The sequence below is a fragment of the Sebastes fasciatus genome, chromosome 4, assembly GCF_043250625.1.
Source record: "Sebastes fasciatus isolate fSebFas1 chromosome 4, fSebFas1.pri, whole genome shotgun sequence".
NCBI lineage: Eukaryota > Metazoa > Chordata > Actinopteri > Perciformes > Sebastidae > Sebastes > Sebastes fasciatus.
In genome coordinates this window covers 30,734,077-30,760,744 of record NC_133798.1, presented here as the reverse complement: position 1 = coordinate 30,760,744, position 26,668 = coordinate 30,734,077, and the positions used below count along the sequence as shown (strand labels likewise).

At 41.7% G+C, this 26,668-nt stretch overlaps 1 protein-coding gene across 2 annotated transcripts in view; it reads left to right on the top strand.

Moving 5' to 3' along the window:
- Window positions 1-26,668, top strand: part of grm8b (glutamate receptor, metabotropic 8b) — a 115,456-nt gene that overhangs the window by 82,451 nt on the left and 6,337 nt on the right. For both annotated transcript variants that reach the window (XM_074633557.1, XM_074633559.1), the window contains exons 8-9: window positions 8,357-8,496; window positions 9,670-10,605. In XM_074633557.1, the coding sequence (XP_074489658.1) occupies window positions 8,357-8,496; window positions 9,670-10,605 (1,076 nt within the window). The remainder of the gene's footprint in view (window positions 1-8,356; window positions 8,497-9,669; window positions 10,606-26,668) is intronic.

Below are 26,668 nucleotides of genomic sequence, written 5' to 3'. Positions count from 1 at the left end.
GTTAGAGCTGAAACAACTAATCAATTTGTTGATCGGCAGAAAAATTAATCTGCAACTATTTTACAGATCGATTAATCATTTGAGTCACTTTTGCTGGTACCAGCTTCTTAAATGTGAATATTTTCCACTTTTATCTGTTTTTTATATAATTTAAAATTTAATATTTTGGGGTTTCGGACGGTTGTTCGGACAAAACAAGACATAATGAAGACGTCACCTTGTCCCTGTGTGTCTGAACACATCTCAACAGTATCAGTTTTGGTGATACTTCCTGTGATGATAGTTGGAATCCTCTCTGGTAGCTTCCTGTAAATTATAATACTTCAGATAGGAGATCTTCCCTTATATTCCCGTATTTCTCAGCCCGTCTCCTCCCCTCTTCCTCCTCCTACCTGCGGACAGGGATTCAATTTGAATAATTTTTCTATCTACCTGCTCAGCACAGAGGGATAGGACACAAATAAAAGAGAGCGAGGAGGAGATTGAGCAGATTCTGTGGCTGATGTGTTGAGCTCTCAGGGATTCATCTCTCGGTGCCGCCGGGCCTGATGGATGTGAGGAGCTGCTGGATGTTATTTCTGCAGGAGGAGGAGAGACATTAAACATTGAATCAGCGGTGAGTTTCACCCGCAGGCCCCAAACAGTAAATCTGTGCACAGTTAAAGTCGGGTTTGAGGGTCTGCACGTCACGGTTTTAAACATTAAACAGTTAGTTGCCTCATTCAGTGAATTAAAGCAAACGGGGGCAGAAACAGGGAACGTGTCACAGACAGAAAGATTAGTCAGTCATCTTTCAGATTACAGCCCAGAGGAGGAATCTTATTATGGAGGAATTCAGGACGATAAAGCAGATTCAGGAAATAATGCGTTTGTGTCTTCTGCTTCTTATATCTTTGTGAGGACCAGTTTTTGATTTTCAGGACATTTTTGCAAAGTGGGAACTTCTCACAGCTGCTGTCAAAAAAAAACACCAGTTTTACACATAAAACGTGTTTGAGTTGTGTAATCCATCACTTTCAACATCGAGTCTGCGTTAGTTCTGTCAAAGTTGCATTGCTTGGTAATGCTTACAGAAATGAATGGAAATGATTGGCTCACTGGAACTGGGAAAATGCATCAAAAAATGTGAAACGTCACAGCATTAAAACTGTAAATAAGTACATGATTTCTAGTATATGTTGCAAATATAGTAACATTAGGGCTACCTCCTTTTAGTCGATTAGTAATTTTCTATGCTTTTTTTCATGCTGAATGACTTATTTTTAAGAAACTTGCATCTCACAAAGCTTTAAAGTGGCGCTTTTGTGTGATTCTCTCTGGAGAAAGGATCTTTCTGGATTTTTTCCCCCCAAGATTTCAACAATACTGTCGTATACATTTAAACACACATTAATTATAGGCGGTAATTGAATAGGAAGTCAAAAATCTAAAACGTATGTATATACCGTTTGTTTGTCATTATTAAAGTAAGGAGACCAATCACCAAAAAATTTAATTTATATTGATCAAAGACTGTTATCTGATCATAAAAGTAGGTTGAGATTCTCCTCAGCGAAGCTCCAGGTTGCAGCTTCTGCAGCAGCGCACATGCATCATGACTGAATCCTGGCTCAGCAGCATGTGGCTCATGTGATTTGTGCCTGATTGAGTTTATTAAGCACACACACACACACACACACACGCACACACACACACACACCACACACTCATGTCCGCTGCTTTTGGGGCTTTTCTCCTGCGTGAATCTGTGAACAGCATGCTCGGTTGAACCTTCACATACATCAAACGTTGACATAAATCAAACTCGAGCTACTTCTCTGTTTTGTTTGTTATGCTTCACTTCTCTGAACGCGGGGCAACGGGGTTACCCATAATTCCATGTATGTTAATGCAGCGAATCCAGGACGAAGCGAGGGCTCTGTGGCGGTGGCGGCCGGGGGGCTAATCGCTAACTCACCCGTGTTCGCCTCGCCCGTGTGCTTATTTTTAGAGGAGCGTCGGGAGGCTAATCGAGACACTTTGTGGCTAATGTTAGCGCTCACTGTGCTAAAGCCATCCTATTGTAATGTCCTGTTTGAACACGATCAGCAGGGCGAGGGAGGGGGGGACATCAGGGAGATCCCCCCTCCCCTGATTCATTTGGACAGCGGATGCTTACTAAGAGGCGATAAAAGCTTGTTGTTGCTGTTTTTAGGAGGGATGCAGCGTGACTGACCCTGTGGAGCTGCAGGAAGAGAAACCCTTTACAGTCAGATCAGTGATGGGGGGGAGCAGATATACTGTAGGTGAGTGAAGTGATGAATATGTGAGGAGCTCATCTCCCGCTGATACTTCACTTCAATATATGCAGCTTTTTATAAACTGCTGAACAAAGCAGGAAGAGGAAACAAGCAGAGAGAGCTCAGCTGTTTGTTCCTGCACTGTGTGAACCTCACGATTAAAGGAGGAGTCCAATACTTTGGGAAATGGGAACTCCGTCTCCTTTGCTTTTGTTCTAAATGACATATCTAGCGTTTTAAACACTTGTTTTCACAAAATCCGACATCAGAACTGCACCCATAGCAACGGTCTGTTATACATAGCAACGGTCTGCTGTAAAGAAATAACAATTGACCAATCAGAATCGAGTATTCAACAAAGCCGGGTAATAACGCTGATAACGCCCATTCAATCGGCTGATAACATTCAAAGCGCATTTCTCTTCTTTAACTTTAATTACCGTTTTTTACGTGACTTGGCAGGTTTGACTCAAAGTTTTCCCCATTCTCATTAAAACACCCAGCTGGGATTTTAAGATTGATTTTCTCTGGAGACACGTTGGAAAAGCTCCATTTTTGGGCGGGAAAAATGCCAAGCTAGAGTGTGGATGGAAGACTGAAACAGAAAGGCTTTTTCTAAATGTGTCCGGCTTAATGTGGATGTACTCTTCGAGTTAGTTAGTTTAAGTTTTATTAAAATGTTTAAACTTTTAATACATGTATATGCAAATCATTACACAAGGTTGTGCATATTCAATTTAGCACGCAGCGGCATTTGGTGACCTCTAGCGACTTTTCGAGAATGATTTAAAACCACAAAACCTCCTCCAGGTTCTTCTGTTCAAAGCAAAGCTTTCAGTTCTCTGTGTGTGATCTTTGAGAGGATTTCTTTTATTGCTCTTTCTGAAAAGCGTCATTTCAGGGTATTAGTTATCACAAAATCAACATCAGCAGCCACCTGCTGTGATCTACTATAATTACCATACCATGGCAACAATCGGGCAAAAGCAGCATTTGTGAGCTTGAATGAAAAATAGCTTTCACTGTACATGTGAGGAATCAAGACGTCTGAAAGGAATGACGGAGGAAAACGTCGAGGTAATCAGGTGTGGAATCAAAAATGATCAAAACTCAGTGATGTTGAAATCCGACAGAGCAACAAACAGCTCAACAATGAGTGAAGGAGCCTGAATGAGCTGCAGTCAGAGTGAGGATGCAGAGGTAAGAGCAGAGAGTGCGTACGTTCACACAGATGAATGGACGAGCTGCCAGGCTGCAGCCCAGACCGCCCATGCCGCGCGCCAAGGTCTCCCGGAAACAATCGATACAGGACGACCGGTTCAATAAAACCCTGAGACCTCGCTCCGCTGTGTTTCACAGAGACACACACTTCCTGTCAGCGCAGTGAAGAAGAGCTGCTGCTGCTGCTGTCGGATCCATTCAGGTCGAGTGGGTGGATTAATGAAGCATCAGGTCTCTTTCTGCTCTGACATGATGACAAACTGCAGCTGTGACATCACTGGCGGCAGCGAAGTATTGACGGTCTGGAAATAAAGTTCACAGCCAGTAAGAACTGCATTCAACACCTTGAATGGAAGTCATGGTTTAAATCTCATGAGAACAATTTGTCAGCAGATAGGACTGGGTACTCGATACCTTTAAGGTATCGTCAGAAATAACCCAGCACCAAGTGGTATCGAAACTTCTCCGGTCAAATAATACCTTCAATTGATCCTTTTTGTGCTCAGATCTAGAAAAAAATGGCTATTTGTATGATTTTGCTCGCAACCAGTCACCGCAAGCGTTCTTCTATTTAATGCAACGTGTGATTGGCCCACTACCACACTAGCTACAACCAGAGAACGTATATTGTCAAGAAGTGAAAGTCAATTGTTCATTCCGTTGCAAAATCAGCACCCAGCTACAAAGATACTCTCCTGCCATTTTGGACTGTGAGAGTGACTAGTGGACGCCAGTAAAACGTCCGCCTAAAAAGTAAAAGTAAAACAAAATGATTTCTATTCTAGTGTCATATTCTACCGAAATGGCCTGAGTTGGTGGTTCTTGGTGGTCCTTTAACAAATCAGCTGTCTCTATCTTGGTTTTGTCATTAGGCCTAAGAATGGCAATGTGTGTCCGTCAGAACAACACCTTGGAGGATGATATCTCTGTAACAATCGGACTTCCATGAAATCTATTATGGATATTTATAGCTCTCACATGACGAATCCAATCGATTTTCATGACCTTCTGATTAAAGGTCTCCGTGTCCACTTGGTTACTGATATCCAAGACCCGACCTGAGACCCAAACAAACCCAAACTCAAGGTGCATGAATTAAACCTGCATTGATTGTTTTTGACAATAACGAACATGTTATTGCCTGAGTAGCTGTGGCTGACTTGTTAACAAACGGCTCCCTGATTCCACATTTAACAGACACAAAGCAACATGATCATCTCATTGGAGTTTATCTAAAGGCTGGCTCTCGCTAAAAGATTTGTCAAATCTTAACATATTTTGAAAATGTGAGAGACGCCACACATAACGAAATGTTCTGTTAAATTCATCAGTTTTGTTCCTATAGTGTGTGGTGAGCTGCGATTTGGCCAAAACAGCACGACACACACTAACAGATTCATTTATCAACAACAAGAGTCCCCACTAAAAAAAACGGAAATCTTGTGCAATCAAACGTAACTTTAGTGTAAACAAACATGGTAGACGACGGGCAGGAAGAATTAGCGATGTTTTACACTACTTTGTACTGAAAATTAACGAATGATGGATGGATGAAGTCATGGAGACATGTTAAATAAACACTCGTATTGTTGCCACAAATCAACAAGTTGGTCCTCCATTTCTGAGCTCCATTTTACTACTACTTTATGCTTCACGTTTTGCATTAGCTCATGCATTAGCTGTCCTCGGGGTTCCCCACACACGTGTGTGAACAGAATATCTGATCGTAAATATTGAACATGTTTAATATTAACGATTTGAAATCGGAGCGGCCAGGATGGACTTCTGAGCTGATTGGGGGAATTAAAAAACACTCTTAACATGCCTCACACCACAGATAATCTTTAGAACCATCAAACAATCTGGGCTTTGCTGACAATCGTCGGGAGGAATCTTGAAAACGTCTGATCTAGTTCGACAGACAAACAACAGCATAACGTGGCATTGATTATCAGTTACAGTATGTAAAGTGTTGTTTAAAGCAAATGAGCCAAAAGATGAATCCAGCGGTTTGTTCCTCAAAGAGACTTGAGGAGCAGGATTTGTTTGTGGCTTGTCTTATTGTGTTAAATGACAAAGCTGCAGCGTGTCACCACAGAGTTATTATGATTATCGTGTTTGGAAATGATGTGCAGCGAGGACGTTAATTCTGTATCAACACAGATTCTCTGGAGTGAAATTAAGTGAAGTGAAGTGGGGGATGGAAAGGACGAGGTGGTGTTTGGAGGGGGGGTTTCTACATCCTGAGGCAAGTTTTGGTGATTCACCGCCACACTGATGTGATTTGTGATGCCTTTATTCATGTTGAAGAAGGAAATCGGGGCAGGATGGAATCAAACTGGCGCCCACTCACTTCATTATAAATCTGTTTTTCTTTTTTGTTGTTGTTGTTGTTCTGCTCTTTAGCTTCAATCTGCTGCACTTCCTCTCGGCTTCAGCAGCTCCAAACTAATCCGCTTCCAGTTCGAGACTCTGCCGTCCCCGGTGTTAAGTTTGCCCTGCAGCGAGGAGTACAGCAACAGCACTATACTGTACGATAACGACACAATACAGTGAATACAGCAGCTGGAAGAAAAAGACGCCGTATCTGAAAACAAAAACATCAAGTTTAGGAGGATTTAATGAACATCTGAGTGTTCTTCGTAATGTTCAAACACTCAAACATTATGGATTTTCAAATTTGGTGCCTTACCATTAACCATTCTTTCATTAATTTCTTTGAGGGATGTTCATTTCTCCCTCATTTTCTGAGCTGTCCTCGTCACTGTTTACTGTAAACAAAAGTTCATGTGTAATAAGTAAGTAAGTAGCCGTATAATAAGCGGGATAATGTACAGCTAGCGGGTCATTGTTGTGAAATAAACCCCATCAGCAAATGTGCATTCATGAATTAAACAAAATAGAGCATCATGAATCATTACAGGGAATAAAAGAGCGTACCCTGTGATGTCAAGTGACCCGAACACTTTACAGAATAATGTGTTAACGCTCAGAATATTCCTGTTTCACATGTTACTACAGTATGTGGCAGTTTTTACTTCACTGCTCAGGAGAAAATACGACGGAAACCACAACATTTGAGTCTGACTGAAGTCACCAGTTTCAGATGTTTTTATTTTAATGTTGTTAATCTGCAGGCAAAGTGTGAACAGTGTCAGACAGCATGATATTTTAACTTGGCAGGAGGGATTCAGTCAATATGGCAACAAGACGTTTGTGTAGTAGTAGTAGTTGGCGAGGAAACTGTGATAAGATGACTCAAACCTGCATCGCCAGAAAAAACCTGAGAGAAAATAACAGCTTATTGCTTTAAAGGACAACACAGACACAAAACCAACACTTTGTTCAACACACACTGGCCACATCACATACAGTAGAGTCCTTAACAGAGAACAGTGAGTCAGTGGTCAGTTTGGATTCATTGTTAGTTCGAACAGATTCAATCATGATGAGAAAAATCAAGGAAGGGTTGGCTTTATCTTCCATGGCAAAGCAGGTCAGCCATTAATCGCAGGGTTGGTGGTTCAGTTCTCCTCCTGTCCACATGTTTAAGTGTCCTGGAGCAAGATACCGAACCTCACATTGCTCCAGATGTGTAAAAAAAAAGCAAGTCACCAAATTAATTTAATGAATGTAAAGTTCTAAAACCTCTACGGTATAATCTGCTTCAATGTGTTCTAACCAAACGGCAACCTCCAATAATGAGAAATGAAGCCAACCCCGAAGTGCCAAAAACTGCGCAGTTCTTCTTCTGGGTACTTGAGGCTCCAAAAGGGAGTCAATCCCCATAAACCTCCATGTTACAGCAGAAATAAACATGTTTACAGCCGGATACAAAAACGGTTTTGGTCTCCATAGCTAATTTCCCCGTTTGTGACAACTATACAGGAGGTGAAGTTGTATACAACTCACTCATTTCAATTATATTAAGGCTTAAAGTTAGGCATAATTGAGGGCGTGGCCGCTAGGTGGGTGACAGGTCGCTAGCTTCTAGCTGTCTGCTCAGCTGCGTCAACCGGGCCGCCTCAGCTTCACTGACGATCCACCTCTTTACCCATTTTTGAATTAGCCGGGAGTAAGGCCAAAGAACATATTGACAAGAAGTGAAAGTCAATCGTTTGTTCCATTGCAACATCATCGCCCAGCAGCAAAGCTACGCTTCTGCCATTTTGGACTGAAAGCGACTACCAGGCGCCAGTAAAACATCCGCCTGATAAGTGCTGTACAAAAATAAAACAAAATTATTTTCTATTCTATTATCATGTTCTACAAAAATGGCCTGTGTTGAATAATGAAATATTATGAATATAATAAGCGCTTTCAGTCCAAAATGGCGGCAGCAGCTGTTGTCGAAAAAACACCTGAGTTTTGTTTCTTTGCTTCTATACTCTCTTCTATACGCTGTGTCGTCACTGCCAACATGACGACGGCCGCAGCCACCGACTTTGAGCTTCATAACAGCTCCACAGAAATCTATGGGTGACGTCACGGAGACTACGTCCATAGTTTATACTGTCTACGGTTCAAACACTCTAAACACACATCGGTTCTCGCACATTTCATCCCCCACCTTCATTGTTTGGGATTTACTATTTGTCTTTTCTTGAAACTGTAGAGGAAGGAGCACTTTAAGTGACTTGACAATCAGAAAGCTGCAATTCAGATAAGTGATCCAAAAATGTAAGAGCGGGAGACGAGCAGTCTAGCATCAAGAAACCACTGCTCCCAAGCTTAAAAACACACAAATTATCACAAAATGATGTACAATTACTGTCACAGAGAAGAGAGTCACCTAAATAAATGCTTGTCAACAACGTCTGAGCTCAGAATCTGTTCTTTTCTTGGTGTCTATACAGGAAGTGCAGGGACTCCGGTCACCTTTAACGAGAACGGCGACGCTCCCGGACGCTACGACATCTTCCAGTATCAGATCAACAACAGGTCGATGGCAGAGTACAAGGTCATCGGAACCTGGACCAATCAGCTGCATCTAAACGTGAGGACAGATAATCTCAATCTGTTTTATTCTGTCAGTATCTGTCAATCAGTGGATGTAAAAATACTCGGATACTCATTTTTTGACAAATATTTGGCATATAACAAGAGATTTATGAACAATTAACACAGGGACACATGATTAAAACTGGGTAAATATATATTTCATTTCACTGGGACTTTAAAGCCTGATAATGGAGATGGTATTGATGATAATTCTGTGGAAGATCCTCCTTTTTAAGCTGGTTACGAAACATGATGAGTTTAATCTTGACCTTGGAAACAACAGTTTGACAAAACAAACTCAACTCAAGATCCACTGACTAGCTTATTCCCGACATTTAAACCAAATGAAGAATGAATAAAGAATGGAGTTACCTCAGTTGCCATGGAGATGCACATAAATCGATATTTCTGTTTTAATTTGCTTTTTTTTTCATTTACCTTTGTATTAATTATGTTATTAATTTACTCTTCTGTTTAATGTTTCTCTTTTCTTTATTCATATGTTTATTTTGTATTAGTTTTTAAATTTATTTATTTTTGCATTTATTTTACATTTATTTGTTATTTATTTGTTATTTATTTTTAAATGTATTTATTAATTTTGCATTTATTAATTTATGCAAAAATTCCCCTTCGCATTTCACCCCTTATTTATTTCCCCAAACATATTATGTATTCTTTTCTTTGAACTTTTCTTCACACATTTCTTTAAGCCTTTCTGCCTCATTATGCAAATTAGCCCAGTCTGCTCTGATTGGTCAGCTGGCCCACTCTGTTGTGATTGGTCAACCGAACCAAACTCTTTGGACTCCGCTCCAGCTCCGCTCTAACTAGCTTTGTTTGAAAGGCGGGCCAAACTAGCAGTTTTACAATTGTGTTACTTGGTGACATCATTACATTATGGAAGAAGAGGCGGGACTTCAATCAAGGTGTTCCAGGCAGTTCAGGATCAGTGTTTCTGTGGAGCAGAGTAACTTCCTTTGGTGTGGACTTCGGGGCTTTGTAACTTTGCAGACCTTTTACATGCACAAAAAACTATACAACACAAAGCATAAAAAGCTCTAAAGCAAAACGGGTCTCTTTTAACTAAGATGTCATTATGTGATAATTCTGATGTTGCTGAGCTGTTCAGCTTGATGAATGTTGACCAGCCTGGTTCCTCCCTCAGATGGAGGCTCTGCAGTGGACCAGCGGCGACCCCTCGCTGCCGGCCTCGGTGTGCAGCCTGCCCTGCCGGACCGGCGAAAGGAAGAAGGTGGTGAAGGGCGTCCCGTGCTGCTGGCACTGCGAGCGCTGTGAGGGATACCACTTCCAGGCCAGCGAGTTCACCTGCGAGCTCTGCCCCTACGAGAGGAGACCCGACCAGAACCACACAGGCTGCCAGGCCATCCCCATCATCAAGCTGGAGTGGCACTCGCCCTGGGCGCTGATGCCTGTCTTCATCTCCGTCCTGGGCATAATCGCCACCACCTTTGTCATTGTCACCTTCGTCCGCTACAACGACACCCCCATTGTTCGCGCCTCAGGGCGGGAAATGAGCTACGTGCTGCTGACGGGTATCTTCCTGTGTTACATCATCACCTTCCCCATGATCGCTGCACCGGATGTGGTCGTCTGCTCCTTCCGCCGCATCTTCCTGGGCCTCGGCATGTGCTTCAGCAACGCGGCGCTGCTCACCAAGACCAACCGCATCCACCGCATCTTCGAGCAGGGCAAGAAGGCGGTGACGGCGCCGCGCTTCATCTCACCGGCCTCTCAGCTGTTCATCACCTTCTCGCTCATCTCAGTTCAGCTGCTGGGTGTCCTCGTGTGGTTCACCGCCGACCCGCCGCACACCTTTGTGGACTACGGTGAGCAGCGTACGCAGGATCCCGGGAACGCTCGCGGCGTCCTCAAGTGCGACATCTCCGACCTGTCGCTCATCTGCTCGCTCGGATACAGCATCCTCTTGATGGTCACATGCACTGTTTATGCCATCAAGACGCGTGGCGTGCCAGAGACCTTCAACGAGGCAAAGCCCATTGGATTTACTATGTACACAACCTGCATCATCTGGCTCGCCTTCATCCCAATCTTCTTCGGCACGGCGCAGTCGGAGGAGCGGGTGAGTGTTCTTCTCTGATAAATAATGCACATGTCATGTTTTATGTAATGTTCAGGCCTCCAGCGGAGTTTATAAATGGAAACACACACTCAATGTCAGCAGCATCAATATGTACTCACACACATAATGTATGTTTTTGTGTGACATTAATATTACACTATTATTCCGAATATGACAATAATGTGAATTTGATACGGGTCATGTAAACAGCACATTCTGTTTGGATGTTCTGAGTGCAGCAGTTTCTGATTAAGACATGTGGGATATGCTGATATTATTCAGGTTTTAGGAGCATTATTGGACATACAGCGCTTTCAGAATATGGCAGTATGGAATATGGAAGAGCAGTTTGCATCACACGGCCTCTTGCCTGTTTACGTCCAGCTCTGTGCGTTTGTACAGAAACTAACTAACCAACAGTTTGCAGAGATTCATGCCCAAAAGAAAAGCCCACATTTCTTGTCGGAAGGAGAAACACACCTATTTTTAAACATTATGAAAGACTTGGATATCAACAGGTTTTTTTTGGACACGCGCAAATATCTCAACGCCGACCTTTTCAAGAAGGTGGTTGAAGGAATGAAAGAGGGAGGCTGTGTTCACACGGTCCAACAAGTCTGCTACCAGTTACGTTAAGCGGATTATGCAACGGGAATAGCCTTTAAGTGTAAGAATGTAAATTGTTGAATATGAATTGTCGCATTTTGCTTTTATCGATACACCAATTTTTCTACCTCAGCCAAGAAGAAAAATGTTTTGTGGTATTTCAAGTATTTAGCAGTAGTATTTATACAGCACCATGATATCTTTCTAATACTCTAAGCTAACATATAGGAAAAGGATGAGGACTAGTGCTATGTTCTCTCTGGTAACGTTTGCTGGGGGTCAAATGTAAACTTCCCCAAATCAAATAAAGAGCTTGCCACTAACGTTACCCGTTAACGTTAGCCTAAACTCGATAGTCTAAACTCAATAGTATCCTGCTTCCACACGATGGAAGTTTTCTTGCTCCAGAATCTAAGGTAGTTTGCCAATGATATGTTCATTGACTTTGGAAGTACATTAATGCTAGTTAGTGCTATAAGCTATGTTAACATTTGCGGTTTATGTTACGACACCGTTTATCTATTCCTTACACTTTTGTTCCTTTGGTTTTGGTTTTGGAAAGGCAATACAGAACTTAATTTGAGGACTGGACTTCTGGAGAGAGCTCAGACGTCAACAGTTAGCTGCCAGTCATAAACTCTGTCTAATACACATGTTCAATACAGAGGTTTATTTGTTTCCAGAGATGGGACTGTCTTCGTTCTGACTGACTGATTGATGATTGATTAGTTTCCGATCACCACAGGCGCAGCCCAGCCTGCTCCACAGCCTCTCAACACAAAACTAATTAGAGCAGAATTAAATTTAGCACAGTCAGACAACAGTTTTTGGGTTGAGTTTGCTGTAAGCGATCTGCCAGATGGAGGATTTTGCTCATTATCGTGTCTGTGGGGAGATCTAGAGGACAGGTGGAGCGATTCACTGTCACTTCCTCTAAACATAGTTTTATCACTCCTTTTCTTTCTGCTGCTACTCTTCAGTTACTATGGATTTGTTGTTTTAGATTCAAACCAGGAACACAACTGATAATAATAATTTGAACATGACGTTTGATTTTCAATCAGTAAAAGCAACATGGCATGTTGACCTGAAGAGTTCTGGACAGGTCCGGCCTCAAAGTCTACCCCTAGATCCTTATTCGAGTCTGGCTGTTCACCTTTCTTCCAGACTGAAATATCTCAACAGCTATTCGACAGATAGATGTTTCTAAAGACGTTCATGGGGCTCAGAGGATGAATTCTACTAACGTTGGTGATCCCCAGACTTTCCCTCTAGCCTATAGAGTCAACATGAGGTTTTAGTTTTTATATCTATTAGATGGATTGCCATGAAATGTTGGAGGCAAGTTGGAGTTTGCTCTGTTGCATGTTGAAATGTTATGCGGCGTGTGGAGTTTGCATGTTCTCCCCGTGTTAGCGTGTGTATTCTCCGGGTTCTCTGGCTTCCTCCAACAGCCCAAATACATGCAGGTTAGGTTAATTGTTGACTCTAAATTGCACGTGGTTTGGTATTTGACAAATTGGGAGTGAGAATGTGTCGTGGGAGAGGAAGAAGGAGGTCGTTGAAAGCCACAAAAAGCCACAAACTTAAGAACAGCTGAGTAACTGAAGTGTCCAGGTTTCCTCTGATACTCCGTTCTGATGAGGACTGTAAATGTCCGACAGCGGCTTCAGTTGGATTATTTTTACCCAGAGAAATGACCGACGCAGCAGATTCAAGCTGAACGTTTAGACATGCTTAGATGGAGATTACATCACCGTCCCCGAACAGACTGAGGTGTCACATCAGCCTACAGATGCTTCAGAGTACAGAAGGCTGCAGACAGAAGTCACTTCTTCTGCATCAGATTTCAGGTTTTTACTGAAAGAAATTTACTTTAATATACAACATTTCATTATACTGTACAGAGAAAAGTATTTTTCTGTTATCACGCAGCAGACAGACTGGTTGTGTTTAGGCCTTGGGTGTCCACACTGTTAATTGTGGAGAGAAACACAACCAACAACACCTCAGGCCTTCTTATTCATTATTCACTGAACACTGTTGTGTCTGCTGTTCGACTGTTTATCAACCTGTTGCTGCAGCTCTAACCGACCCGTCCCGTCTGCTCTAAACATGTGACGGGTTTCTCATAATCGGAGAAGGTGAAGCGATAAACACCCGTACGTCAAGTTAATAATTAAAATTGAAATCCAAGTCTGCTTCCCTTCACATCTGAGTTGATCCACTCAGTGAAATCATTCAACCAGAAACTATTTTTTGCTTCGATACAGGATGATTTCTTTTTATAATATTTTTGTACGGCAGTGATAGCTGAAGATGAAGGTATCATAGATAAAGAGATAAATTGGGCTGACAGTTTCAGTTCAAGTGTAAAAAACGAAAGAAGATGGGAGATGAAGTGGCAGCACTGACAGCAGTTGTGTATAAATACAACCTCAACCTGCCCGTAGGCCTTTACTAGGAAGCCAGTTCAACATACCCAGGGTATCTTCTCGTTATCTGGTTTAACTAACCCTAACAAACTTATGGCAATTCTTAACACCTTTGTGTCCTTTTTTATAATCTCAACCTGTTTGTAGCTCTGTACAGTATCTATAATCTTTACTGTTTCCACCCGGACGGCAATAGAGCTACACCAAATCTCTTTTCCCGGCGGAGGAGAGCTGCTCGTGTCGCTGCAGCCTGGTTTGAGCAGCGTTGCCGCACATCACAGCATCACGGCAAAGCCAGCGTGGAGTAGCGCAAGCCGTTGAAAATAAAGGCTTCAGACCGCATTAGTGCCGTTGTAACGTTGTGTCTGAAAGGACCTTCAGTGAGTGAGAGATGGAGAGAGAAATGGAGAGTACGAAGAGAAAGAAATACTCAAGCAGGAGCAAAAAATTAATGAATGAATAAAATTAATTAATATGAGTTTATACCAGAGATTCACACAAGTTCACGCCAGAGGGGCAAATTATTCTGTGCAGTGTACTTTATTCTATTCTTTAAAAGTCACCAGAATGCAGGAAACAAAGTCTTTGCAACTCAAATTTTGAGTTTTGGTTTTGAAATCCTTCCTATTTTTCAGGTTTAAAGGTTGGCAAGTATGGAGAAGTTTCAGTTGGTTGCAATCTCCAACCTCACTGCTAGATGCCGCAAGATCCTACACACTGCACCTTTCAATAATTAAAAGAACAAGCAGCAATTTGTATTTTGCATTTGAGAAGGTGGAACCATAAAATGTTGTCATTGTTGCACGAAAAATGCCGATTACAATTATCAAAATAGCTGCTTAGAAATTTTCGACTAATTTACTAACTGATTAATCGTTTGAGCCGTGCTTGTATACACTGTTGGGTAGATTAATTTACAAAACATATAATAAAACATATATAATACAAATCATATTTTATAAACTCTTTGTGTGTAAAAATCTTGATAGTAACTAAAGCTGTCGGACAAATGTAGAGGAGTAAAAAGTACAATATTTCCCTCTGAGATGTAGTGAAGTAGAAGTAGAGACGGGCATGAAAAGAAAATACTGAAGTAAAGTACAAGTACCTGAAGTCTGTAAGAAGTACAGTACTTGAGTAAATTCAATCACTACGTTTCCAACCATTACGTCCATCCTCTTGTACTGACATACTGCCAATATTTCACTGTAACATGATTTGGAAAAAACGTATGGAAACTCTCCGAGTACTTCCAAACTTTTTAGACTCTGTTGATTTATTCAGAAACATTTTTACTGTCCTCTCAGCATCCAGAACTCTACGTCTCTCTGCCAGACTCCAGATTTATTTGACTGTTTCAAACATCAACAGAAAAGTTGAACTCCATAATTCTATTTCCCTGGAGTTTCATCATCATCATCGTCATCATCGTCATCATCGTCATCATCATCGACATCATCATCATCATCGTCACATTTGCTTCCGGTGGTGAAGGAAATTTGCAGATTTGCATTCGCATGGAGTTCAACTTTGGTGAACTTTCAGGCAACTATAGCCTCAGCAGGTGATGGTGGTCACTCGCCTGCATTCACGCATATGTGACCGAGCCTTCAGACTACTTCCTTAGAAACCTATATAGCATTTTGATAATTGTGAAACCTAAACTGAAGTATAACTTCACAAGATGCTCCACGTTCCTCGTTTTCACACAGGCTGCACGCTGCTCTATTTCTCCTCTAAAATAACACGTAAAATTACTGATTTATAAATGTATGACTTTATTCTCATAATATTACAACTTTTTTTCTCATACACCTATGACGTTATTCTCGAACTCTCCGATTTTTTTTTCTTCCTCTATGTGGCCCTAATACTCCGTCGTACTCCGCAGTCTGAACCAATATGGCAAACTTTATAATTCCTTTTTGGCAGCGCGGACCAGATCCACTCCTTTCATTCTTACCTTTCACAATAAAAGCCCTAAACATATCATATTCGCAGGCCAGTATTTTGCATTTTTGTGTCATTTATTCGTCACGCCCCCGTTGTGTGAAGGCCAATAGGTGGAGGCTGCAGACAATTACCTCCCTGATGGTAGGGTCACTGCGTCTGTTGCATCTGCTGTGATTTCCATGTTGGTTTTAGCAGTGAGGAGGCCGGTAATATGTCAGCGTCCCCATTACTGCTGTAGACCTCCTCTCCTTCTCTCTGTCATGTCGTGGGAGTGACTTAATAAATGTCTCCATTTAAACATCTTATTAAAACACCGCTCTGAAACAGAGCAGTTATTGATCCCCTGCTGCAGATCTTCATTTGTACTTGATTTTTTTTTCAGGCGGTAGTGCTTGTGTGACCACGGGGCCTTCCAGTTGATGAAGATGACAGCAGATGGTTTCTGTCATCCTGTGCAGTATAATTAACTCATCGTGCACTCATCTGTCGCCTTGTCAGACTCTCACCACATTATTTATCAAGCTGAATGTCTATTTGTGGAGTGAGAAGTTCAGTGTTCTGTCAGATATTCAGTGTGTGATCTGAAATTATCGGAGCTCACAGTCAAATTAATCTGTGATAGATTTAAATAGACAAAATAGCACCAGCACACTGAATGATTGATATTTTTGCCACAGTTTCATACAAATATTATCTCTGTTCTGACCATAAAATCTTCACTTTAGACCTGATCCAAAAGTGAGACACCGTGGCGTGAGACAGCGTGGCGTGAGACAGCGTGGCGTGAGACAGCGTGGCGTGAGACAGCGTGGCGTGAGACACCGTAGATGGCGCGCGCATTGATGAGTACTCTACGAGCATTCACAGAGGCGTTTGTGCTCAGCACACAATTCGTTGCAATATGTTTCAAAACACCAGGAGGCGTACAAACAATATATTCTGTGGTCAACAAGTGTCACCGGAAAGGAAAGTAGGTTGCCTGGCAACAGTAGTAAACACCAAGCACCGATGTACGCAACGCCAAACATTGCATTTGTGTACTGTAATTATTACTGTCGCTTACCTCCAAGTCAAAATTACTTTCTGTCCCTCGGTGCTTCCCCCTCAGGTCGCCACTCTTTCTATGAGACCCTTTTTTTAGATTTTACTAAACAACCTCTGATATTCTTTCACAGCGTGCAGCAAAAAGCTTCCTCTCTCTCCAGTGTGTTTCCTGTTTCTTTCCAAATATTGAATGACATGTGACTGTCCCTGTGGTCTCTCAATGAACAGTTGTAGAGATGTCTGTAAAGGCCAACCTGCTCGGCCAGTTTTTCCCTCGAAGGCGTCAATGTTGAAATGAAAAGCGCAGTTTGCGCGCTCAGAGGTGCACGACAAACCACCGCGACAACTTGCGGAGCCTTCGCGCACCACGTGAAAGCCGTGATTACGTAATTTTCTGGCACATGCACCTCACACCGGCTTGACTACGGCGACCATAAACAAGGCTGTATCCTCTGATACGCAGTATTGGCATTTCTTCATTTTTGGCGTACCGTGACTTTTTCTTGTGTACCGGCACTTCTCTGAAGTTGAAGTTGCCGGTACTCTTTTCAGCCCTCTCCATATATCAGGTTCTCTGGGAGATTCATAATGGCGATGCAGCACCAACGTATTTGCGCTGCGCCTTGATAAGCAGTATGAACATAAAAATAATGTGGGGAGCATCTGGATGAGCCAACACACGACACGGAGGGGGGATTTATCAATACAATGTTCACGTCCTTTTTGTAATATATTTAGTTTTTAACTTTTTTATTTGTGAACAAATATAATTAATAAAACATTATTTAAAAGCTTTCTGAATCTGCTCTTTTAAGGCAAACATTTCCAGAAGAATTGAATGTTCAGACGAAGGCTGTGATATGCTCCTGGTATCTTTTATTCAGTGTATAAATTCAGAATGTGTCTCTGTATAATATGTAGGAGCATCCTGACTGGGACCTGAATGATACCCTACTATAGGCTATAACACAGGAAGATAACTATTAACACTAAACACACCACCTTCACCCTATTATGTTCCAGTTGGAATATTATTGGAGTATTATAGGCCTGCTATAGAAGATGCATAGCCAAGTATAATAATATAGCAATGCAATCACAGCTGATTATGACTGACACAGTATAACATGCTTAAAGACATAATTAATAAATAGGAATAAGTCTCAAGAGATTGCTGATACCGGCCATGTGAATAAGAGAGTACTGGCACTTATTTTTTCCCACTTCAAGCACTGATTAGACTCCATTCAAAACACGGTGGACCTGAACTGATCAGCTGATCTTTAAAGTCTGGCTGTGAATCTGGAGCTAGACGCTCACTCGCTGACATTTACAATAGCAGCAGCAGTCGGCCGAGTGCCGTCCACAGCTGAAGCCGACAGATGGAGAAGCCATAGAATCACTAATAAGCACATCAGAGGGGCTGGGTTCCTGAACGCAGCACCGGCCGCCCCGGGAGGCGTTTACATGCACAGGCAGGTAGAGGGAGAGGAGTCGAGGCCGCTGGGAGAGAGTCACGCTGCCTCCATACATAATGAACCAGGCTTTGATATTCAGCCGGAGGATCCCAGAGAAGATTAGCATGCAGCTTCCACCCACATCAGCTCCTCACGGGAATCCAGCTCCTCTGACCTCAACTGATGAGATACTTTATCATATTAATATGCTAACGACACTATTATTAGTGTTATTATCAGCGTCTACAACCACTTCACACTGCCTGGATTTAACTGGGAGAAAAACAATCACACAAAAATACGCTTCACTCCTCTCTGATAGATGTATGGTTATATCTCCATATATTTTACTAACCACACAAGATGACATGTATATTAAACAGTTTCATCAAAACCAAAGAAGAAAGACGGAAGCAAACAAGGCTGTAAATTGTCCGAAAAAAACTTGCAGAAAATTCCTGTGCAGCATTTTCCAAATGTCTTGTATCCATTTGTGGGCTCATGGAAATCCAAACACAACTATTATCGCTAAACTGTTGCTAAACAATCAAACATTTCCCGTGAAGGAGTTTGTTTTGCACGCATGCTCATGACTGCCAGAATGGATACAAGACACTTAGATGATGCTGCACAGGGATTTTCAGAAAGTTTTTTTTTACTTAGTGCTTAGATACAGCGGTGCTTTGAGCTAAATGCTAACATGCTGATACTAAGCAGGTATGAAATGTTTACCATGTTCACCATCTTAGTTTAGTGTACTAGCATGCTAACATTTTCTAATTAATGCTAAACACCGAGTGCAGTTGAGTCATTACTTTTGCCGGTATTTAGTATTTGGACATATTGTATGAAAAGTCAGAGGATCACCAAAGTTATTACAATTCATCCTGAGGGGGGCTTTAATGTTGGTACTAAATTTCATGGCAATCCATCCAACGGTTGTCGAGATATTTCACTCTAAACCACAAATCTTACTTTATTTAATTTATTATTTTCTTTTCATTCACCGCCAAAGGAGCAGTCCAACATTTTAGTAAACTCTCTTGGCTCAGATGTCTCAGCCCAGGCTGGTCTCATACACTTTCTGTAGCTATACTTGTGAAAAGTAAATGCACTGTAATTGGTATATATTCCACAAAATCAATTTGTATGTAATCCCCGTAATTATGAACAAGGTAATGTAAAGAGCGGCGAACAGGGAGAAGGTCAGGGTGGATGTGTGGGTCAATCTTGATTTATTTTTTCACGTAACTTCCGGACTTAATTTACATTACTTCCAGTGTTATTTTAACCCAAACCTTGATCTTTTCCTAAACCTAACTAAGTAGTTTTTTTGCCTAAATCTAACTAAGTAGTTTTGTTGCCTAATCCTTAACAAGACAATCTTTTCCTAAACCTAACCGAGTACTTTTGTTGCTTAATCCTAACCAAATCGATCTTTTCCTAAACCTAACTAAGTAGTTTTGTTGCCTAATCCCAACCAAGTCGATCTTTCCTAAACCTAACCAAGTCGTTTTTTTGCCTAATCCTAACTAAGTAGTTTTGTTGCCCAAACCTAACCAAGTCGATCTTTCCTAAACCTAACCAAGTCGTTTTTTTGCCTAAACCTAACTAAGTAGTTTTGTTGCCCAAACCTAACCAAGTCGATCTTTCCTAAACCTAACCAAGTCGGGTTTTTTTGCCTAAACCTAACTAAGTAGTTTCCTGTGAAGACAGAAGTTTATTTTGAAAAGACTGTGGCGTACTGACGCTAATCATTCATAGGAAAACGCACAAAAAATTAAGAATGACTTTAGATATCATACGAACTGTTGTATGAGGATACGTTGTTCAGGTGGATATTAGTTTAATCTCCGTATGTGTCATGTTTAGTCTAGCTTAGCACAAAGACTGGAAGCAGAGGGTAACTGCTAGCCTTGGCTTCCATAAGTGTCTCTCAAATGTCGACTAACAAAAAAAAGCAAACATTTCCCCTCTAAGTAACAAAATCCCTGACCGTTGTTTGTACAAGCCGCTGAAGGGCCGCAGTCAACCCTGACAAACTACAAGGCTCACTTGATGATGAACAGCATGAAAACCCGCTGTTGATGCCCCACCATGCTTCTCCTTACAAAAAAAACAGTGTTTGAGCAGCGATTAGCTTTGCTTCGCTGCTTATCTTCCTCATGAGCCTCAGACTTGTGGAGAGAAAGTCAATACCAACCACAGTGTTATTATCCACCATCCATTGCTGTCTGTTAAGTGGTGTTTTTTTATATTGTGTGTGAGGGGAAAGGTCTTTCCGGGCCAAATGAAGAGACCATATTACCAGTTTACAGCAGAGAGAGAGATGAACCCTTACGTTTCCAAAAACTAATATAAAATATACATCAAACAACCTCATACTGGATTCAACGGTGAATATGTTTTTTTAATTGTTTGCGTTGCTGTCTGGGCCAAGTACTGCCACAGTTGTGGGTTGAATTTCCACCGTGGCCAATAAAGAGTTTCTATATTCAACCATCTTCTCGCAAGAATAATTTGGACTCGATTAGAGTATTTTTCACATGAAAGTAACTGTTTTGAAACACACATTTATTCACTTTTGTTCATTCATACTGTATAATGACGCAACAATATGAGGCAACATAACTAGAACAACAATAATACAAAAATTGATGGAAATTAAAAAAATCTAAATGAAAAATGTTGTGATGATGTGAAAATAAATTAAAGAAAAAAGAGGCAAGAGGGAAAGAGAAGGGAAAAGATGGTGGTAGTAATTATTCCTCTCACTTGAATTCATATGTACGACAAGGATGTTCGGAGGCATCAGAGAAGAATACTGATATCGGTAATTGAGGCCAAAATTAAATTTGACAACAACACATTGGCCAATTGGCACATTGATAATCCTGACCAGGCTTATGTGGGGGACGTTGCAGGAATACGGGATGCTGGATGTCTGCATTGTCTGCAAAAAGTCAATAGCTTTCTCTCAGGATAGATGGTGTTATATGCTGAACAGATTGTAAAGTCTCTTGAAGGTAAATTGATGATATTAGACTTGACTTCCTCAGTCGGCATCGAGCTCGACCAGGGTTGACACCAGTTCTATTTGTGATTGTCATTGAGGAGAGTGTCCGCATGATGGCCTCGGGATTGCACCGTTGTTGTTTTTTTGTGAGTGATGTGGTCCTGCTGGCTGCGTTGACCTCCGGTGCAAAATGGCACAATTTGCACCCGAGTGTGAAGTGGTTTGGATTAAAGTTTCAGTCCGAGGGGAGAACGTTTGTTTGGTCTCTTTGAACGAGGAGTGAGCTGCTGCCCCGAGTGAAGGACGTTGAGAATCCCGTTCGACAGTGACGGTGGAAGGTGGCGATTGGTAGGCGGATTGTTATGTGTTGGACCAGACTGTCACTGTAAAAGAGGGAACTGAATCTGAAGGTAAGGTTCTCAATTTAGCGAAATATCTACATTTCAACCTGAACCATAGTTGAGTCTAAAATATCATCAGTGAGAGCTGGGAGGAAATTTATGGATTTGTGGGGGCTGTTGGATTAGATTCAAATTTATTGTCATTGTGCTGAGTACTGAGAGTACTGAGACAACAAAATGCAGTTTAACATCTGGCCATAAATGCAGAAGTAGAAAGCAGTGAAGTGCAGAGCAATGTGTATATCTAATGGTAATATAAATAATAAATATAACATACAGTAAGGGGTACATATGAATACAAGATGTACGATTAGTACTGAGCTTTATTTCCCTACAAATGGTATTTCTTTTTTTTTCTTAAGAACTTAATGAGACTTATTTTTACAGTTTAAGACTCTTTATCTTCACTCCAACAAATAACAGACGAGTGACATTAAAAGTGCTGGAACATCCAGATTCTTTGCCTTTATATAATTGGATCTGCCTGAAGTACAGCGCGTCCTGTGAGTTGGATTTCAGAGATGCCAACACCGAATGTGAAAATTATCTCCCAAGTTATTTCCGCTTGAGGTACAGTATGTTCTTTTGTCTGACAGAAATGGCCAAATGTAAGAATGTGAATCTACTTCAGGGATATTGCAGAGAGTTTAATGTTGATCCATGACACTTCATCATAGCTGTAAATGAGTTCTGTAGATGGAGAATCTGGGCTGCAGTTATGAGTTGATTGATATCTTCCAAACTGATGGAAAACAAATTAATTATACTGAATATTCTTGTGTTTTATGATCCTGTCTGGTTGGTCCACCTGGTCCCGCTGCTGCTGACGTTCAGTTTAAAGATCTGCTGCTCCAGTTTCTCTCAGGCCTCGGCTGCTCTCAGATCAGACTCCCACAGTCCTCCTGAGCTTTAAACCAGCTCTGCTTTGATCGGGCAGGAAGGTGGAGTCCAGGTCACAGAGACAGAGAGCTGCACAGTCACAGGATTCAGCCCTCCATTAACCTCCCCAACCTTCAGAAACTTCCCCGTTAAGGAGATTTAAAGTTTCATGATTCATGATTTTTTTTTTATAGCTGCACCATTGCATCAGAAGGAAATATTTTAGATGTTGCGTGCATCGTTTTAAAAAACATTTCCCCCGAAAGAAATAATAATAATCATCCTATTTGCTGGCCACGTTTGCTCAGTGTGTTTGAAACAAACTTTCTGAACTGAAGAAGAACTTTTAAGAAATATGCATTTTGGTTCCACTTACTGATTCCCGAAGGTGAAGTTTGGAGCTATTATTATATCCTCCACAGTGCCAGTTAGGGATTTATCAACATACATATGCAGTGTTTACTTTACTACACATACTGCATACTTATCATTATTATTATTCCGTTTAGATTTTAGCCTGAAAACTCTTCTCACACACTGGGAACAACTGCTAACACCAGAGCACAGACTTTAAATATTATACCTGCTAGTTTAGCACTAGTACTGTATATAAAGATGGAGGACATAACAGCTCCCCAAAAGTGAAGCCCAAACATCTGGATCGCCCCCTGGTGGCTGGCTGCAGTATAGTTCATAAACCCCGCCCCCTCCTTGTTAGTGGATGGGACATGGGCCAAACTAAAAAATCAAAGTACACGTCTCTGGTGGACAGGCAGCTCTATTTAATGCTTTGGCATGACGCGGGTTGAATATAAGATGAGCGATTGTGATTGGCTCGTCAGATCTCAAGTTGCTTGAAATGTGTCCAACACTGAGGGGGAACCATCTGCCAGAGCAAATAAAACATGAGCTCACAGATCCGTCTGGTTCCCAGGCAACTAAGCACGCTACAGAGGATACTCAATACTAAAGGATCAGGATCGTGGCCAAAAACAAGCTGAGGGGGGACGTCCCTAAATGTGACTCTATGAGACTGAGTGGTTGTCCGTGAGTGGACCTTCGGGCACTTCCTCACCTTTCTCCCTTCCTCTTCATCAGCCTCTTGTGACCTTCACGCTGTTCATGTTGTTTGGTTTCGGGACAACAGCTTGTGTCGGAGGGGCCACATAAATCACTTCAGAGCTTGTTTTTGCTCTCAGGCCCACAAATGAGTTTATGCTTCGCTGTCTGTCATACATTTTCATAATGATTCCTGGATGCATCGCTGGAATCACCGCCGCCGTTGTTTCGGTCTCTCGGGGAGGGGGAAACTCTCCATCTGTCGCCACGTTTCCCTTCCTTTCTTCCTTCCTTCCTTCATCTTCCTTCCTCTCCGTCCTGGTGGCTGGGCAGAGCCCCACTGAGGATTCCCCGCTGTCAGTTTGACACTCAGTCACGGGGCCATTAACCTGGGCCTCGACTTTACTACGTGAGGCGGTTGCCATGGCGACGCGGGTGGTCTCTGAGCAGCAGCACGGCATTGGCGACGGTAGGCGGTGCTGTGTGTTGGGAGCGTGTGCACGCAGGTGTGTTGTGACAGATGCTGGAGGGGCAGGGAGAGGAAACAGAGGCTTTTGCTGCTCTGCATGGTGTTTTTGTGTGTAATAATTCATCATAATTTATTAGTTGATTATATGTTGTATTCATAATATGAATCTGCAAAGTGTCTAATGTTGTCACATGAATGTAGTGCAGTAAAAAGTACAATATTTGCCAAGTAACAAGTATGAAGTTGCATAAAATGGAAATACTCAAGTACCTCATAATTGTATTTAAGTACAGTACTTGAGTACTTAGTTTGCTAGGTGACTGTGGATCTGGTCTCTAACTGCCTCCTTCCAGTAAACACTCGTCGTTACACTGAGAGCCTCAGCAGCACACTGCAGACAGAGACAACAACACAGAGAATCAATAGTCTCGTACTGGCTCATAAACGCAGCACAGAGCCTAATGATGCGTTCAGGGTCACCTGTCAAGCTGAGATGAGGAGAGAGAGAGAAAGTCCTGGCGCTTCCCTGCTCTGTTGTTGATCCTGTTTAAAGACGGAGATTATGAGGAGTTAATGATGGTCCAGCTGCTCACACTGTGGAGCTCCACCAGTTAAATAGCCCACTACTGAGGACACAGTTAATGGGATGAGTGGAGGTGCAACTGGAAGAGCCATTATAGTTTGTATTACTGTCGCTTTAAAAGCTTATAATGCATGATCATTTATTTTCCAGTGTTTTTACTTCTTGTTGTATTTATGTCAGCTGCAGACAGAACCAGACTTTTATTTAAAACAGGCATATATTAGAGACAGGCTACCTGTTGTCTTGATTATTTTATTATAATTACCATTTAAAGTCATTTTCCTAATTCCACCAGTCCCACAGTCATGTCATACTCTCCACTCTGCTGAAAACCCTTTCTCTTCTCTAACTGAAGCAGTTTTTAACCCTAAGAGACCCACATAGACCCGCTTTTGTGGGTACAGGGCGTCTTTATGGGGAGATAGCAGGTCAACAGCAGATGTTACATAGAAGTGTTGTACATCATCTGAAAGCTGGGAACCTGAAGATTAATTTGATGCAGCTCAGCACTGTGTGTCAAGTTGTTCTAGTCATAAATCAGAAATAAAACATGAATTCATTCCCATGCTCTATTATATCTCATAAGTTGTTGCAGAAATGTTTGGGTTTTTGATACACAGATTTGGTGCTAAATTTAACAATTAATTACCACTCGAGAATTAAGAAAAATTATCAGTAATCCCTCCAAAATTAACCACATTAAGACACCAAGACCTTGAGGAACGCCATAGAAAAAGTCATGCTGTGATTTGGTATCAAAAACTTTTGACATTTGGAGATTTCTGCAAGAATTGCATTTTTCGGCGTTCGGATGGCGAGCATTTCTGTTCTGGAAACTGCTCAGAAACCCTGTTATTGTCAATCTAGCTAGGAAAACCATCCATCCTCTGAATGCTCTAGGTCTTTAGTTTGTGGTTGGAAAGTTTCATGAGGCTGTGATTATCCTAGAGGTCACCACAGGTCATTTTATACAGTAAGGTCAAGTTTTAAAAAATGGTCTCACTACAAGGAAATGGCTCCTATGGGGACTAACATCATCACACATGAATACAGTTGGACTCATTGGATCCAAAAGAGTCTCAGCTATACAGTGATACACAATTTATGTAATTCAAGACTGTTTAGGGACCCCAGTATGCAGAAATATTCAAACACACCATTTTAAAATTGGCAAAAATAACACATTTATACTGCATTCAAAAAACTGCATGTTTTTGTCAGTGTGTCAGTGTGCTGACTTGACTATGACTTTCCCAAAACTGCATGTGATTATCATAAAGTGGGCATATCTGTAAAGAGGAGACTCATGGCTATCCTTAGAACCCATTTTCATGTACATATCTTGAGGTCAGAAGTCAAGGGACCCTTTGAAAATGGCCATGCCAGTTTTTCCTCGCCAAAATTTAGCATACTTAGCTACTTTCGTATCGTTATTTACCGTTATTCCCAACAAGGTAGTATGACATGATGGTTGGTACCAATGGATTCCTTAGCTTTTCTAGTTTCATATCATATCAGGAACTTCACTCTAGCTTTAAAACTGAGCCCACTACAACGTCCGAAAGACAGAAGAGCGGCCTTGTTGTTGGTTAATTGCTAGTTATTTCCAGTTGCTTCCACTTTGCGTTTTTTGTGATCGCTGTGAAGCTACTGTCAGAGAAAATAATCCCTTCCTGCAGATGTTTCACATTAAAAGTCTTCCAGTGGCTGAAAGGGCATAATCTCTCCCAAACAGCAAAGTGAAAACTGCGGCCCAAACTCATTCACCACTTTGACTTTCCCATCAGTCAGCTGGAGAGTAGAAACTCTATAAACGACGGCTGGTTATGTGCCAGAGGAGACGGAGTTATCAGCCGCGAACACGAGTCACCAGATTGATTCCGGTAAATGAGCCGAGCGGTCGACCATCTGTTTGTTTTAATGAAAACTTATGGAATCATTCCTGCTGAGTTCAGACCATCATTTAGGTGAATCATCATTGTTCAGATCATCAGGTTTGTCTGCAGGTGGTGAAGTGAAAAGTGGTTTCAACATTGTCAGATGAAAAAAAACACCTAAATCTGTTCACTGACAGATACTATATGAGACGGAGATCTCAGCAGTGGTGGAATGTAACTAAGTACATTTACTCAAGTAATGTTTAGTACTATGTTGAAGTACT